Source organism: Astyanax mexicanus, chromosome 17, assembly GCF_023375975.1.
Source record: "Astyanax mexicanus isolate ESR-SI-001 chromosome 17, AstMex3_surface, whole genome shotgun sequence".
Classification (NCBI taxonomy): Eukaryota; Metazoa; Chordata; class Actinopteri; order Characiformes; family Acestrorhamphidae; genus Astyanax; species Astyanax mexicanus.
The window spans coordinates 20,920,318-20,937,207 of NC_064424.1; the positions used below are offsets into that span (position 1 = coordinate 20,920,318).

At 38.2% G+C, this 16,890-nt stretch overlaps 1 protein-coding gene across 2 annotated transcripts in view; it reads right to left on the bottom strand.

Annotated features, from left to right (window-relative positions):
- The window catches only part of LOC103044415 (glucocorticoid receptor), a 96,310-nt gene that overhangs the window by 26,148 nt on the left and 53,272 nt on the right, over nt 1–16,890 (bottom strand). Inside the window, exons 3-4 of one of the 2 annotated variants that reach the window (XM_015605259.3) lie at nt 15,435–15,595; nt 3,688–3,714 (exon numbers count right to left, since the gene is read on the bottom strand). In XM_015605259.3, the coding sequence (XP_015460745.3) occupies nt 3,688–3,714; nt 15,435–15,595 (188 nt within the window). The remainder of the gene's footprint in view (nt 1–3,687; nt 3,715–15,434; nt 15,596–16,890) is intronic. The other variant, XM_022676219.2, reaches the window with a different exon arrangement.

Here is a 16,890-nt window from a genome sequence, read left to right on the forward strand (position 1 = left end):
TATATATATATATATATATTTTTTTTTTTTTACAATATTGGCTAGCCTTAGCCTAGGTTTTAATTTGCTTTTATTTGATCATTATATATAAAAAATAACAAGTAAAAAAATGTAAATGTAGCATAAGTAAAACATCTGACCCATCCGGCATTTAGCAATACACTGCTTTCGGCAAATGCCACAATCTGAAAATGGAAGTCAATTGATAACATACTGCTGACCATACATAATGTTCCCTAAGGTTCCTCACCTGCCTCACCAGCCCTGATAAGTCAATTAAGCCACAACGCAATGTCCTGTGCTAGCTAGAGGTGCATGATAAGAGTGTGAAAGACTAAGACTGGGAAAAAATAGGGTTATTTTTGAGCTGCAGTCAGAAGAACTTAAGCAACTTAATTAACTCCTCTCATAGAAAAGAAAAACTGACGCAAACAAGCTTTTCTTCAGTGAAATAGACCAACATAAATCCTAGAAGCAAATCTAAAAACATACTTTCATGTTCTCCGGCAGTTTTAGAAAACCCAAAAACGCACAGTACTTTTTTGTGATTCTTCAAAGCATAATCCATATGAAAACATTCACTGTGCAGAATTCAAATGCAGTGCATAGCTCATCCAAAAATGATCAGCCAGAACAGCCTTCCCTGATTAACGTTGGCCTGTAATGGTTTCTCCCATAAGGAACACAGGCACAGTCTGTGATGAGCAGCATGACTGGCTTGCGCCTTCTGGAGTACTACAACACACTATTTTTTACATTGACTTTTGCCGAGCCCTATTTGCTTTGTTGTCTGGCCTTGCATCTGTTGTAATGAAAGCCTTTTTCCTTTTTTAAATCTGCATCCGTCTGACTTCTGTCCAGTCTCCGAACACTTACAGTACTGCAATATAAATCGCAATACACTAAATTGTACCCCTGTATCGTGATAAGCATCATATGTGTTGTGATGTCAGTGCCTTCATAAAGCTCAGTTTTCCTTTTTTTCTCTATCACCCCTCAGGCCCCTGACACGGCAGGTTTAAGTTCATTTTTACACTCTACTAGCATGAATTAAATAAAGTAAAGCATGCAGAATCCCTTATCATGCTTAGTATCTGGTTCCTATCTCTTTTTTTTGAACAAAGTCTTTGTTTCAGCTGAAAGAAACAAGTTGTACAGGGCAAGGATAGTAATGTTAGCTGAGATAACTTAACCTTGCCTTTAAATTGTTAAACAAAAACTGTCTATCTTTCTTTGTGTAAATTTCATAAAGAATTTCACGTATAACTATAAAGTACTGCTGCACTGCTGAGGTACAATTAAGATTAAAATAGCACTGCTGTGGAGCACTTATGATTATTAATACATGAATTGCAGACAAAAAAAAACTGCTTTTAGCGCACTAACACTACACGTCTATTTTCTGGTCGATTTTCATATATAAGGCACACCAGATTACGAGGAGCAGTATGCGACACTAGTAAGGAACAGTGTTGTCGCCATGTTTATCTTCTATTTCAGCAGGTCTCATAGCTGGGTGGTGGTGGAGGGGTAACTTAGTTAAGTAAAGCTAAGCTAAGTAAACAAAACTAATTCTTTAAAAATAAACTTCTTTAAAGCCTAACAAGCGCTGGTTGTTAATCTACACAGATTTCTCTCCTGAAAACTGTTTATTTTGGTGAGTAAAGCGCTTCCATTTATTTACAGTAAGCTTAGATTTCCAGATTTTGCAGATTTCCACTAAGTGTTCCAGTAAGCCAGTGTGAAATTAGCTAGCGGATCGTCTCACATAACTTGTAACCACGCAGGTTACAGTCTGATATCCTCACCTCTGAGTGGCTAAAGTGGCATTTAACGTGGTTAGTGGCCAAAGCTAATACTGCTCCAGCAGTGCTAGCCAGGGTTAGCAGCAGGCTACAGGTCGATATACTCGTCTCTGAACGGTGAAAGAGTTCAAGCTTAGCGCAGTTAGTTGCTAATGCTAATACTGCTCCAGCAGTGCTAGCCAGGGTTAGCAGCAGGCTACAGGTTGATATACTCCCCTCTGAACGGTGAAAGAGCTTAGAGCTTAGCGTGGTTAGCGGGTAATGCTAATGCTGCTCCAGCAGTGCTAGCCAGGGTTAGCAGCAGGCTACAGGTCGATATACTCGCCTCTGAACAGTGAAAAAGCTAGCACTTAACACAGTTAGCGGCTAATGCTAATACTGCTCCAGCCTCGGTTCTGGAGAACGACACTGAAACTCCTGTATAACGCTGTACTTCAGCGGAGGGACTTTACTGACTGCTCCTTACAACATGACTGGTAAAATTCATACACAAAGCACACCAGATTGTAAGACCCACTGACGATTTTTGGGAAAATTTAAGTAATTTTAAGTGCACCTTCTAGTGTGAAAATACAGTATCCAGATGTGTTTTGTATAGGCTGTATGAAAATCATTTTAAAACTATGACCACATAAAATGCACAATAAAAAAATAAACAATAAGTAGCATACAACATATTGTCACTGTCCAATGAAAAACACGTATCTCCATTTTTGTCAATTTTTAGTTGTTAGTTAATTTTTAGTTCATTTTAGATTTTAGTTCATTTAAAACAAAAAGTAGTATATAATATATTGTCGCTGTCCAAGGAAAAACACGTATCTCCATTTTTAGTTCATTTTAGATTTTAGTTCATTTCTAAATGAATGGACCAATAGAAATACTTTAAAATGACCTGAAAGAAACTCTTATTACATTGGTTGTAAAGTTGCTGTTTTGGAGATACTTGTTTTTCATTGGACGGCGACGATTATAGGGAGTAGATAATCATTTGAGGTTCATTGAAATTCATGTCAGGATGTATTTGTATTTATGAACGTTTACTTAATTTTACTATATACTTACTTTAATACTTATATTTAATAAGGCAATTTATTTACAGATATGTTTATACATTGTAATTATGGTTTATAACTTGTTTATTTTTTTTTTCATTTTACATTTAAAAATAGTGTTATAGTGTTAAAGAATCCTGATCTCATTTGTAAGCAAAAAAAAAAGTGATTCCTTTTCATTCAAGAATCTGTCTGTAGAGATTATATGTTATATGTTGGCAATGGATTTCATCACTGATTCAAAAACAGTTTCGTTCAGTACATCTGCCTTCCAGCTAAACTGGTTACTTAGGCCTTACTTAGGAAGTGAAACTGGAGTAACTGAGCCAAAGTCAGCCAGTTAGATAACAGACAGGACAAATCTGCAGAAGGCAGTTGCTTGGCACCATTTCCCCAATTCCCCTCCAGGTATAAATGAACCTCCTGCTTTCAAATGTGATTCAAATGTGAATAAACATCGAAATGCCATCTGGGAACAGTAGTGGTAACAGGGTGTGCTAACGGTCTCAGCTGACGCTGTGATGGAGAGGTTCCCCACAATCGCTAAATTGTCAAGTGATCGTTAGTAGTGTTAATAAGCCCTTAAATATTAACACCCCCTTCATCCTATTGATTCAGTGATTCATTACAGTGGCAGAGTAATGGAAGATAATTATTCTACCTCGGGTCAATACAAAAACTACTGCGTGAATCATTAATGAAATAAATCACGGTAAAAAACACATGCATACTAAAAGAGCACAGTTGATCAACGATTTGAGAGGGGGGTGATTGAGGGCAGGGGCGTAACTGGAAGCAGAAGCATTATTAAAGGTAAGTTTATTTACCATCTGTGTTTTGTCGTGCTCTCCATCCTTCACCATTGCCAGAACAACCGTAGAAATGGGGGAGAGAAACAAAAATAACAGATATAAACGTATCAGAGCAACACACAGCTCGAGGAGTAAGTAGCACACATCAACAACAAACGTGCAGAGAGCTGGATATGGTGGGTCATGTTCGTGACTAGATACATTTATAATAATGAATCTGCTACATCAGTTGTGTTTACACTTTTTTTTCTGCATTCATATCTGTTATTTTTTGCGATTAACACTAGGTTTGAGGCATTACTCCACACGATGAGGTCTAGAGTACGTTTTGGGTTATGTTTCTTGCGTAAGCAAGACTAGACTGTTCAGGTTAATCATATTTCCATATCTACTGAAGGTGCTCTGCTTTGTTCCTAACTCAAAAAGAGAACATTCCAGAGTCTTTTCAACTAAATCTCTAGCAGCCACACCTGTTGTGAACTTTTATTTACCACACACAATGACTCTACAATGACTTCAACATGATTATTTGTCCTTATCTCTTCTGGGAGAGCTCTACAGGCTATCAAGTGTTGTTCGCATGAATTTGGGAGGGGGCGGAGCTTCGTAAGGAGAACAGAAGGGAAGTTTTGTTTTGCATTGTAGAAGTAAAATGGCTAGCGCCTTTCTGGAGAAAGTAATCTGCCCTGCCTTCTCCATCCTAGAAGCTCACATGGGTTGCCAGGTTGAGGACTCTACAGAGAATCTACTGCATTTTTCGTATTATAAATTGCATCGTCATATTATAAGGCTCACTATCAATTAATGTCTATTTTCTGGTCTATTTTCATACATAAAGCTCACTAAATTATAATAGGCATCATGAAACACTAGTCAGGAACAGGAGTGACGCCATGTTTTCCCTCGAATTCTCCTGTAATCTGTTTATTCGGGTGAGTAAAGTGCTGCGGTTTATTTACAGTAAGCCTAGATTTCAGCAGGCTACAGGCTCATAATACTCACCTCTAAACAGCAAAAGAGCTAGCGCTTAGTGCGGTTAGCAGCTAATGCTAATACTGCTCCAGTCTCAAAGAGTGGCTTTACTGCTCCTTAATACCTGACTGGTAAAATTCAAACATAAGGCGCACTGACTATTTTTTTTTTTAAATTGAAGGCTTGTAAGTGTGCCTTATAGTGCGAAAAATACAGTACATGAATGTGCGATGTTTTTGACAAATTCAAGTTCAATACAAATCAATACACTTTTTGCTGCCAAGATAGTAAAGAGCTGTGACCTGCCTGCTCCTCCGATAGCAGTTCATGTTAGCGTTAGCAGTTTTAGCAGTTATTAGACTGTGTTAGCTAGCACTAGTCTGGATCACTTAACCTTCCTCAAAAAATCGCAGAATTTGATAACCTAGCTTCACACAGGCTAAGCTTAATGTATCTAAACTTAGCTAAAGCTCAGTGATGACCTGTTCACAAAAAAAAAAAAAAAATAGCCAGCTCAGCATCGGTCCTGCAGTACTTCTGGGCTACTAATGGCAAAAGCACCCTCAAACATGCTCAAATGTCTATACATTAAATCGGCAAGTGTACAATTAACAGTGTGGGTGTCACATTTCAATAGTAAAAGTGCTCATTTAAAACTAACAGTGTGGATTTAACGCTGGCTGATTAGCTAAACAAGAATGGTGCTAAAAAAATTAATTGGATGATGCACCTTGTCCCAAGGCACACAAACAAATCAACTACAGAACAGGTAAAAAAAAAAATTGTGGAGGTGATTGCTGCTAAAGGGGTTTCACTTACTTTTTCTAGGCTGCACTGTATATATTCTGATAATGTTTGTTAGTATCTCCCTAAATAACAATCAGACGGCAGAATAAATACAGGAAAAAGACCAAAAGGTTGATACCAAACAAACCTGTAAACCTCCTTTTTCAGTGTTTTCTATTAGCGCTGCTGGCTAATCAAAACGGCAGGTTTAAGTTAATTTTTTATGCTCTGCTTGCATACATTAAATGAAATAAAGTGTTCAGTAAAACATATCATGCTTAGTATCAGTTTTCTCTTCATAAGCTGGGGATTTTCCATAAAACAAGCTAAGCTGACTTAGACTTTGCATCTGTTTGTTTAACATGTGAAATAAGAAATTAGATACTACAAACCCAATTCCAAAAAAGCTGGAATGTACTAGTGCACTTAAAAAAAGTTATAGCATTAAAAGTTACTTTGTTTCAATAATTCAGTTCTTATACTTTTGGGAGTGTGCCAAGTCCTGCTGGAAAATGAAATATGCATCTCCATAAAAGTTGTCAACAGAGGGAAGCAGGAAGTGCTGCAAGATTTTGTGGCAAAACACTGCAATGACTTTAGACTTGACAATAAAACACAGTGGATCAACACCAGCAGATATCAGACATGCATGACTCTCCAAACTGAACATCACTGATCATCAGTAACTTTTACATTTCATTTGTAAATCAAGGGAGCAGAGTCTGGAGGAAGAGTGGAGAGAAACACAGCCCAAGCTACTTGAGGTCTGGTGTGAAGTTTGGACTTGGCACACTTATATATTAACATTTTCAGAGACACTGATTTTTGGGTTTTCATTGGCTGTAAGCCATAATTAACAACATAAAAAAAAATAAAAACTTAAAATAAATAACTCTGTGTGTAATACAGCTATATAATATATGAGTTTCACATTCTGAACTGAGTTACTGAAAAAAACTTTTTTGAGATGCACTAGATTTGATTTCTTGGTCATTTACATTTACAATAAAAGGGTCAATAGTAATGCTGCAGGAAGAGATGAGGTTAAAAAGTGCTGATGCATTCATTCTATTCATTTCCTGATCAATAAAGTCATCCTAGCAAAATCTCTGAGACAACGCCAGCTTAGCTCACAGCATCCCTCGCTCAGTCTGCAGCTGATATAATCCGGCTCCCATTCGGCTTCACTACAAATCTTAAGATGGATGGCGGTGCCAGAGTGGCACCTCTTCAAGCTCTAAAGCTTATGAGTGGTTGCTGCTGTGCCCAGTTTGGCTCGACAGTCCGGCAGCTGAGAAATCCCTCATCTCAAGGTTAACTTCCTAGCAGGGAGCTGCACTCTTACAGAAAGCAAGAGCCGCTCTTTAATGGCCCACCACTCAAAGATAATAGGATCATCACTCTGCAAATACGGCAAGGTTAGGGACTTTTGGGCAAGAAGCTCTGCAATAGAACTACACGAGTGTAAAATGAAGCGTTTTTAAGAGGGATGTGAATAATCTATTAATATTGTTGAAATGGGGAAAAAAAGATTGAAGAGGAAAATTACTCAAAAGTGTTGAAAAAGGCCTATTTGGAAGGTATTAGTTTTACATGGGGAGTTGGAGTAAAGTCATTTTACTACCAGAGTTTCTAAAATAGTTTTGGAAACGCATATAAACATGTCAAAAGCAGAGAACAAGCACAGAAAGGCAGACAGCCAGGTAAACATGTCAAAGTGCTCTAAAGTCTGGCTCTACTTTGAAAGATTCATCTACACTTTTGTGCTTAAGTCTCTCTCTCTCTCTCTCTCTCTCTCTCTCTCTCTCTACCCTGAGGTATTATAACAAAGTTAAAAAAGGATCTAGTCTACCAGACTACACTATAATTACTGTCACTCTCCCAAAAACGCAAGGAACTACAAGCATTTACAAAAATGAATCATGATTATAATTATTTTTTAGGTAATTAACACCACTAATATACAGCTCTGGAAAAGAAATTAAGAGATCACTTCATTTTCTGAATCAGTTCCACTGATTTTTCTATTTATATGAGAAATGTCTAAAATAACAAAAAAGATGCAGAGCTTTCAGACCTCAAATATTGCAAAGAAAACCCTGGTTTCTAATCACAGTTTTCATGCATCTTGCCATGCATTCTCCTCCACCAGTCTTACACACTGCTTTTGGATAACTTTATGCCACTCCTGGTGCAAAAATTCAAGCTGTTTATCTTGATTTGATGGTTTGTGATCATCCATCTTCCTCTTGATTATATTCCAGAGGTTTTCAATTTGGGAAAATGAAAGAAATTTATGAATTTTTAAGTGGTCTCTTACTTTTTTTTTCCAGAGCTGTAATAAAAACTGAACTGCATCCATATGCATATGCTTAGAAAAAGTTGTACCGTATTTTTCGGACTATAAGGCGCACCGTATTATAAGGCGCACGATGAGTGAACGGTCTATTTTTAGTGTTAGTCCATACACAAGGCGCACTGGATTATAAGGCGCACTAAATGAAACTTTATTTATATCAGTAACAATAACTCTGAGCAATAAATCCTTCACAATATCTGTGAAAAATAACAACATCTCTGAGCAATAAATCAACAAGCACAGCAAGTACGTATTACTCCGCGACGCTCCTGACAACGGTAGCCGCAACGCTCCGACAGACCATAATATTATGTTGAAGCACAGCAAGTACGTATTACTCCGCGACGCTCCTGACAACGGTAGCCGCAACGCTCCGACAGACCATAATATTATGTTGAAGCACAGCAAGTACGTATTACTCCGCGAGGCTCCTGACAACGGTAGCCGCAACGCTCCGACAGACCATAATATTATGTTGAAGCACAGCAAGTACGTATTACTCCGCGAGGCTCCTGACAACGGTAGCCGCAACGCTCCGACAGACCATAATATTATGTTGAAGCACAGCAAGTACGTATTACTCCGCGACGCTCCTGACAACGGTAGCCGCAACGCTCCGACAGACCATAATATTATGTGGAAGCACAGCAAGTACGTATTACTCCGCGAGGCTCCTGACAACGGTAGCCGCAACGCTCCGACAGACCATAATATTATGTTGAAGCACAGCAAGTACGTATTACTCCGCGAGGCTCCTGACAACGGTAGCCGCAACGCTCCGACAGACCATAATACTACTTGAAGCACAGCAAGTACCGCATTACTCCGCGAGGCTTCTGACTATAATAGCGTGTTGTGCCGAATTCGGTGAATAGAACGGTTTTAAAACAGAGATAAAGATTGGATAAGTTTCATTTCTGGATGAAGTGATTTCCAGCGCTGTTTGGATATAACTGTGGATTACAGGAGACTGGATTGATGGATTCTCTTTAGTCTGGACGCGTTTTGAAGGTAGGACCTGTGGCTGAGCGCGGGTGTGTGTTCGGGGGGTGGCGGCAGTGACCGGAGGTTACCCCAGGACAAAAGGAGAGCCTTTTATTACTGGAAACATGCGCTCTGACGCAGCTCTAATTCATGAAACATACATCCTACAGTAAAAGCACAGTTCTGGAATCCGGAGAGCCAGACGGTTCGAATGGTGTATGACATGACCGCATTCGATGAAATATGGACGAACGATAAACGCAAATATGAGAGTTATGAATTATTAAAATCATAACCAAGGCATATTTCGCCCTAAATGTTTATTTTCTGAAAGGATATTCCGCTAAATAGGCTAAATAGCTCAAAAGCAGAGATTCTAAGCTTTAAAATGGTATATTGGATGTCTATATTGAACCTGTAACTGTTCATAACTATTCAGAAACACAGCCAGTTATGAAATATTAAATATTTCTGGCCCGCCGGTGGGCCAGCGCGTGTTAAGAGGTTAACTTTACTTAGAAGTGGGCGCTAAAAAGAAACAGTTTGTGCTATTACCCCAGAACGGGTGGAAAGGAAAGTTTACCGGCACCTTGTTCTGGCCACGGAGCTACAGTGGAAACTAGCTACCTTGAGCCACAGCCGAGAGGCAGTACGGCAGTCAAAGGTAACCGCGCGCTTGCCCAAGAGGGGGATCTTTTTCTGGCGTGGGTGAGGAATTCTGCACAACAGAGCGCCGTGTACCACATAAAAATCGAGGTCAGTAAACACAAGCAAAATCCATACACAAGGCGCACTGCATTATAAGGCGCAATGACGATTTTTGGGAAAAAATAAGTATTTTAAGTGCGCCTTATAGCCCGAAAAATACGGTAGTTTAAGGTCAAGTAAAAAAAAAAAAAGCTATAGTTTTTAGTCTTAATAAAGCGTCACAAACATGCTAATAGTTTGTTTGTTTGAACAAGATTAAAAAAGAGGGAAGCCTCTCATGGTGACAGAATAAGAATGAGATTATTCATATCGGCTGTTAAATAAATACATTGTGTGAAAATCATTACCACTTTTTTATTTTTTTGGTTACAGTATTGGTATTGAATTCAAAATTATTGTATCGATATCAAAATATTTCAAAACGATACCCAGCCCTAGAGGTTATATAATTTTACTACAGGACGTCAGAAAATATATGACTGATTTGCACTGTATAATAAATTCCAGCACAAATTACTGAGATGGGAGTGGCTACTTGATTTACACTCTAATGGGATTATGAAGTGTTGCCACTGTTCCATAGCAAGAGTTATGTTATTACACATCACGCTCTAATGAGCAGCTATTAAACTCCTCTAATCAAGCAGAATCCACAGCTCTGAGCTTCCCTAATTTTGTTAATATGTAAAAAATGTCATGATTGAGCTGATACTTTTAAATGCAGTAAACACTATAGTGTGCAAAAAGCATATCCTTTCCAAATTCACCCTAGCCTGCTATCTCTCCTCCAGTTAATATCCTTTGGAGAGCTTTTCATTATGACTGCAGATTTAATCATCCTTGTGGCAAATTTCCCTAAGAGCATCCGACTGCATAATGCAGACTAACAGCAAATTGATTGATTGGACGGGTGTGAAAACAAAGGCTGTGTCTGAAACGTAACAAATGTTGTTTACTCAGTCAGTATTACTGTGGCCTGAAGGCACTCACTCATATCCAGATCAGATGTTTGTATAAACCGTTGCCTGCTGAGAAATCGCTGTTTGACTGTTTTACATGGCAGGAGCAGAGATATCAGTTTGATTTGTGTACAAATTAGGGGTGAAACGATTCCTCAAGTAATTCGAGTTACTTGATTAAAAAAATTGATTGAGTAATTTTCTGTGCCTCGAGTAATCGTTTATTTAATTTAAAAACTCAGCGCGCGGTAATCCGCGCTTTTAGTGTGAAACAGCGCTCACCCGTGCACAGGAAGCAGCAGGAAGCGGCGGAGGTTTTAGTTGAGAAGAGGATGTTTTAAAGCGCCGCAGGAAAAGAGCAACAACTTACGAGGAAAAAGGACAATAATAATAATAATAAAAATAACAATAATAATAATCATAATGCAGTATTTTAGGCTGGACAGCGTGTATTCACTCCTGCCTCCCACAACAGCACGTTTTAATGCTGCACCGTCTCAGCCGAGCACACGTTAGTTGTGGACCCGAGAGAAGGTTAATATATAACTTATAACAAATCAGTTGTTTAACATTAATGTACCTTTATAACAGAACAACAGCGCTGTGGAGCACTGATTATTATAAATACTGTCTATTGTGTGGTTAGTTTATAAAAACAGACAATTCTTGACTTAATACAGGCTTCATGTTAGTGAACACAGCGTTGAGGAGTTTATAAATAAAAAAATGTCACCGGCTTGATGAGACGAACTGTTTAACATCTCTGCTGTTCAGAAGCTAAGATGCACAACATAATGCAAATCTTTATGCCTTTTTTATTGATTCATTCCCTATAGTTGTGATACTTACAGGAAATCCTTGTTGAAGTACTCATTTTTTAATTATTATTATTCCTTTATTTATTTCCTATTTATTATTTGTGTTTGTAGTGTAGAAATGTATGTTGTAAATTTAAAAATATAACTTATCTAAAAAAGGAAATCAATTGAACTTTGAACAAATGAACATTGAACATTCTCTTGTGTATTTTTAATTACTCTTTAAGCAAACAAATATGTTTTATCCGATTACTCGATTAATCAAATCGATTTTTCGGTAGAGTACTCGATTACTAAAATAATCGATAGCTGCAGCCCTAGTACAAATTCAAAATAACAGTGTAATTTGTGATAATTTAAACTAAAGATTCAGTGACCCTGATGAACAGCATTCAACATCACTTATCACGTTTAGTAGCAGTTTACGACCTTCATAAACTGTCTGTACTCCAGCTGAAAGATGTACAGGGCTGGTATAGTAACATTATCTGAGGTAAATTAGCCTTGGCATTAATTTGTTTACCAAAAGACTGGCAGGCCTTATGTGTGTACATTTTAATCACATGTGATCTGCTATGTCTTTCTGTGCTTCAATTTCTGTGGTTTATTGTATTACTGTACAAATGCTGTGTGGCGCTATATAAACACTGTATTTTGAATGTTCCTTTTAACTGTTTAACTTAATGTAATTTAATGTAATTTAATCTACAATTCACTTACCTCTCTCTCACTTTTTTTTTCAAGTGACTGGTTTGAATGCAGAGTTTTGTAACTGTGATTTTATAGCACTTCTTAAAGTGTAGTTTGCTGCAAAATACATATATTGGAAACACTGCTGCCTGACAAATAATGGCAACTACAGGTTTCACATAATTATAAATTGTTTAGAAGTTAGAACTTCTTTTAAAACTTCTTGTTTTATTTAAACTGCTGTATTTTACAGACTATAAGGCAAAGAATGTCTATTTCCTTGTCTATTTTCATACGTAAGGCACATTATGCGACACTAGTAAGGAACATAGGTGTTGCCATGTTTCCTTCTGATTCAGCAGGTGCCTGAGGGTGCCTACGTAAACAAAACTGTAAAACATTTTCTTTTAAATTCAAAAAAGTGTTAAAAGGATGTTAATCTACACCAATTTCTCTTCTAAAAACTGTTTAATTGGGTGACTAAAGCGCTTCTGTTTATTTACAGTAAGCTTAGCTTTACAATATTTTAGCACGATTAGCAGCAGTGTGAGCCACTCATATTAAATGCCGCCCGACAGACATAAGTTAGTATTAGAACAATTAGTACTTAAGAATGTGATTTTTCATGTTATATCAGCACCTTTGAAAATTGATTTTTGCAAAGTCTGTTTTAGATGAGATCTATTTAAAACAAAAACTAGATTATGACACCTTTACTACATTCATGTAGTATTTATGTGTTAGCACATTGGTATTAAATGATTGTAGGTAGGTGTAGGTAAGTAGGTAACATCAAGGCTAGGCAATCTCAGACTACCTTCATCAGGTATCACAGCTTATGAAGCCAGAATAGAGCCTTTCAGTTCTTGTATTTTTACATATCCTTCATTACAGAACGCTTTCAGTTATGTGAGACTCAGATCTATTCACAAATGATATTTATTGAATTTCTCCCTCAACCACTGAAATGTTCCCTAATCACTTACTGCATCACAAGCCAAAAAAAAAGCAAGATCAATCCATCTCAGTGCCTAACAGCTGAAGAAGTGCTCATTTCATTCTGCACTAAAATACTACAGACATGTTTTTAATATTTTTTGCTGCTTGAAAACTACCTGTGCAATTTCAAACTTCTCAGTGCATCTTGTTTTTTGTGTCAGTGCCTCTTTTGGAATTCCACAAATGAAGTGTGGAGCTACTTTAAGCTTAATAATGGTGTAGAAATAGAGACTGTCTTGCATGGGTAATGCTATGCCCCTATCACTAGCATTGTAAGCCTGTTGGGTTAATCGTCTAAAAGCACTTTTATTTTGAAATGCAATGGGTGAACGGTGGTGGACTATTTGATAAAAGTCCATACTCGTTATCATGTTTAACTACCCCTAAGTCCATTTCACTCTAGATGTCTCCTTTAAGTAAACACTGTGCACACCTTTCATTTAATAATTAATTAAATGTCTGTCAAACTGTAAGTCAAAGAATTACAGATGTTAAATCTGGTTCGCATTAGCTTGGTTAGCATGATAGCTAACTATCATGCACTTCTTTTCACAACAGTGTCTGTTGTGACTGGACTTATAGTCTGCCACCTTGGATTAGAGCTAGATAGCTAGCTAGCTAGCTAAGTTAGCCAACAGGCTAACCCCACAGCCTGAGACCTGTAAAGGTAAGTTAAGCTAAGTAAACAAAACTGTAATTCTTTTAATTTAAGTCAAATGAGCACTGGATGTTAATCTACACAGATTTCTCTCCTGAAATCTGTTCATTTGGGTGAGTAAAGCGATTTTGTTTATTTGCAGTAAGCTTAGATTTGCAGATTTCTACTAAAGTTGGGTGCAGCAATATTATCATTAGCAGCTAACCGCTAAATTATGCCCGACAGCACTACACTGAAGAACCATGAGTGTTCTGGTAAGCCAAGGTTACATTAGCTAGCGGATTGTCCCACATATCTTGTTTTAACACAGTAAACACGCAGACTACAGTCTACCGATATCCTCAACTCTGAATGGCGAAAGAGCTAGCGCATAGCGCAGTTGCCTGCTAATGTTAATACTGTTGCAAAACTAAACTAAAATCATTTATAACGCTCCACTTCAGCGGAGTGGCTTTACTGCTCCTTACAACCTGACTGGTAAAATTCATACATACAGGTGTTGGACAATGAAACTGAAACATCTGGTTTTAGACCACAATAATTTATTGTCCTGAAGTTTGTTTATTGTTCTGCAGTGATTGGGCAGCCGTGGTTTAATGTTTTTTGGATACAATCCGGGTTAGCACCCGAACATTCCTTTCAGACAGCTTCCTCTTGCGTCCACAGTTAATCCTGTTGGATGTGGTTCTTCCTTCTTGGTGGTATGCTGACATTACCCTGGATACTGGGGCTCTTGATACATCACAAAGACTTGCTGTCTTGGTCACAGATGCGCCAGCAAGACGTGTACCAACAATTTGTCCTCTTTTGAACTCTGGTATGTCACCCATAATATTGTGTGCTTTGCTGTGCTCTTACTCTGCTAACTGAACCTTCACACCAGGCCACCAGGCTGCTCCAATTTATTTAATACATTGTCCAAAGCCTGTAAGATTAAAACGGTCGGTGACGATTTCTGAAAAGATGAAAGGATTTTAAGTGCACCTTATAGTGCAAACAATACAGTTACCTACTGGACCTTGTTTAGCTTGTGAATACAAGGGGTGAGCTTAGCCCCACTACAGTTACTCAGACCACATCTCTGTGATGCTCATTCCAGCGTACAAACCACTCATTAGATGTGCGAAATCATAAAAGAAGCAAGTGACAACCTGGCCTCCTTGATCTATCTCTGCTTTTTATACCTGTTTTTTTAGCACACTGACTGGGACATGTTTAGGGAAGCTGCTACTTCTGATAACTCCCTCAACCTGAAGGAGTACACCGAATCGGTGACTGACTTCATCAGCAAGTGCATTGATGATGCTACTAACTTCAAATTCATCACAACACACCCCACCCAGAAACCATGAATAACTGCAGAGGTGTGTGTGCTGCTAAGAACTCTGTACAAGACAAGCGTGTTAAACTGTCTAATGTCTGCTGTATTTAACGTATTTATTTAGTGTTCTAGCTCTATGTTACCCAGTTTGTTTGACATTTGCGCTTTATGTCGTCTGTATTGTACTGTTTCTTCCGGAGGAGCTCAGATGGAAAGCAATAAAGCTTAGAAAAGACCTGACTTGACTTCACTTAAATGAGCTAATTTAGCATTGTACTAGATAAGGCGATAAAAACTGCTAATGGCTAATAGGTAGCCCTGCTCACAGCACTTACTTTCAGAGGGTACATTTAATATTATGTTTATATTATTAGTAAAAGTTGAATAAGCAGATTTTATGTGTTTAATTAGTTGCATGCCTCATACCCTAGTATTCAATAAGGTTTAGCCTGTCGGGAAGCAGCTATCTGACTGTGTGGGTTTATACTGCAGACTCCAGCAGACTCACCTTCTACAGCTCTTTTGAAGAAGACCTTACAGCTGCCGCAGGTCAGAACACCATAGTGACATCCTGACGCCTCGTCTGAACACACCAGGCAGATCTTGTGGGTTGGGCCGCGGGGAGGACCAGTTGGGCTGGAACTGCTGGCGTCTGGCCTCAGCAAGGGGCTGAAAAAAAGCAAACAATTATTTTTAATAAGACTTAAGTATTAACAGCTGTACACGTCATACATGATTTTAATAATCCACTTGAATTAATTCACTATACGTTCAAATGTTTGTTGACACCTGTTCTACTGAATGAATGTCTATTGCCAAAAAAAGGGGATTCTTATTTGAAGCAGATATACATGCACCTGTTGACACTCTGTCTAATGCCAGGTGTGGGCTAGACAGAGGGGTATAAATAGGGCTCCACGATATTGGAAAAGTTTGACATTGCAATGTTTTTTTTTTCGATTATATATATCACAATAATAAACAATGCAGAACCCATGATGTCACCAGCCCCGCCCCCACATACACGCTGTCTAGCGTCAGAGATCCGGACCTACCGAGTGCTTAAGAGTCAGCCCGAGCACTGGAAAAGGCCAGCAAAAGGAAATAAAAACAGCGAAACAACAATAATTGACCCTTTAATCTGCCATTTAAATGGCTTTTAACATGTAAATAAGAGTTTTTTCTTGGATTAAAAGCATTAATTTGGCTTTAACTGGAAATGTCCGCACAAAACTATGCTGGACGGAGTTCCACAGCTTTCTGTCTGCTGCTGTGTTTACAAGGCCATGTAGGCCATGTGGTTACCTCGTGTTTACGCCCACCCCAGTATTTTTTCAGTACCGCCGTGTTCCGAAAGGTAAAAAAAAAAATTATGCTTATTTTCAATGGTTTGCATGAAACGCAAATAAATGTGCCATACGCAGAGAGCATGCACATCAAGGTAAAAAAAAAAACATGTCAACAAGTGTGCACAAGTGTGTACAGAAATGCAGACAGCACACACAGAGGGTTTAACATGTCAAAGTGTTCTAAAGTCTGGCTCTACTTCTAATGATTCATCCACATCACTGTCGACACACCATCACTGTGCTGAAGACCGCTTAGGGTCAACCTGTACATACTTATATGGAATATAGTATATTTTTTGGAAATAAAATCTGCATTGTTTTACATCTGCACTTGTCTCTGTTGTGCCGGGCCATCCTGACAGTATTGGAAATTTTAAAACAGTACCCAACCCTGATTAACCCCGAACGATGACTTTGGCCATGTCCCAAGGAAGCTAAAAACAATGTTTTGATCTTGTTAAATGTATGAATATGTAAGCATCTCTTATAAGATTTTTAGTTTAAGTGTGTGTGTCTGTTATTAAACTGTTTAATGCCTTAAGCCTAAAGTTTACATATCAATCATATTTTAATTGATTACATTACAGCATCACATTTAAAAAAATATCACTGTAC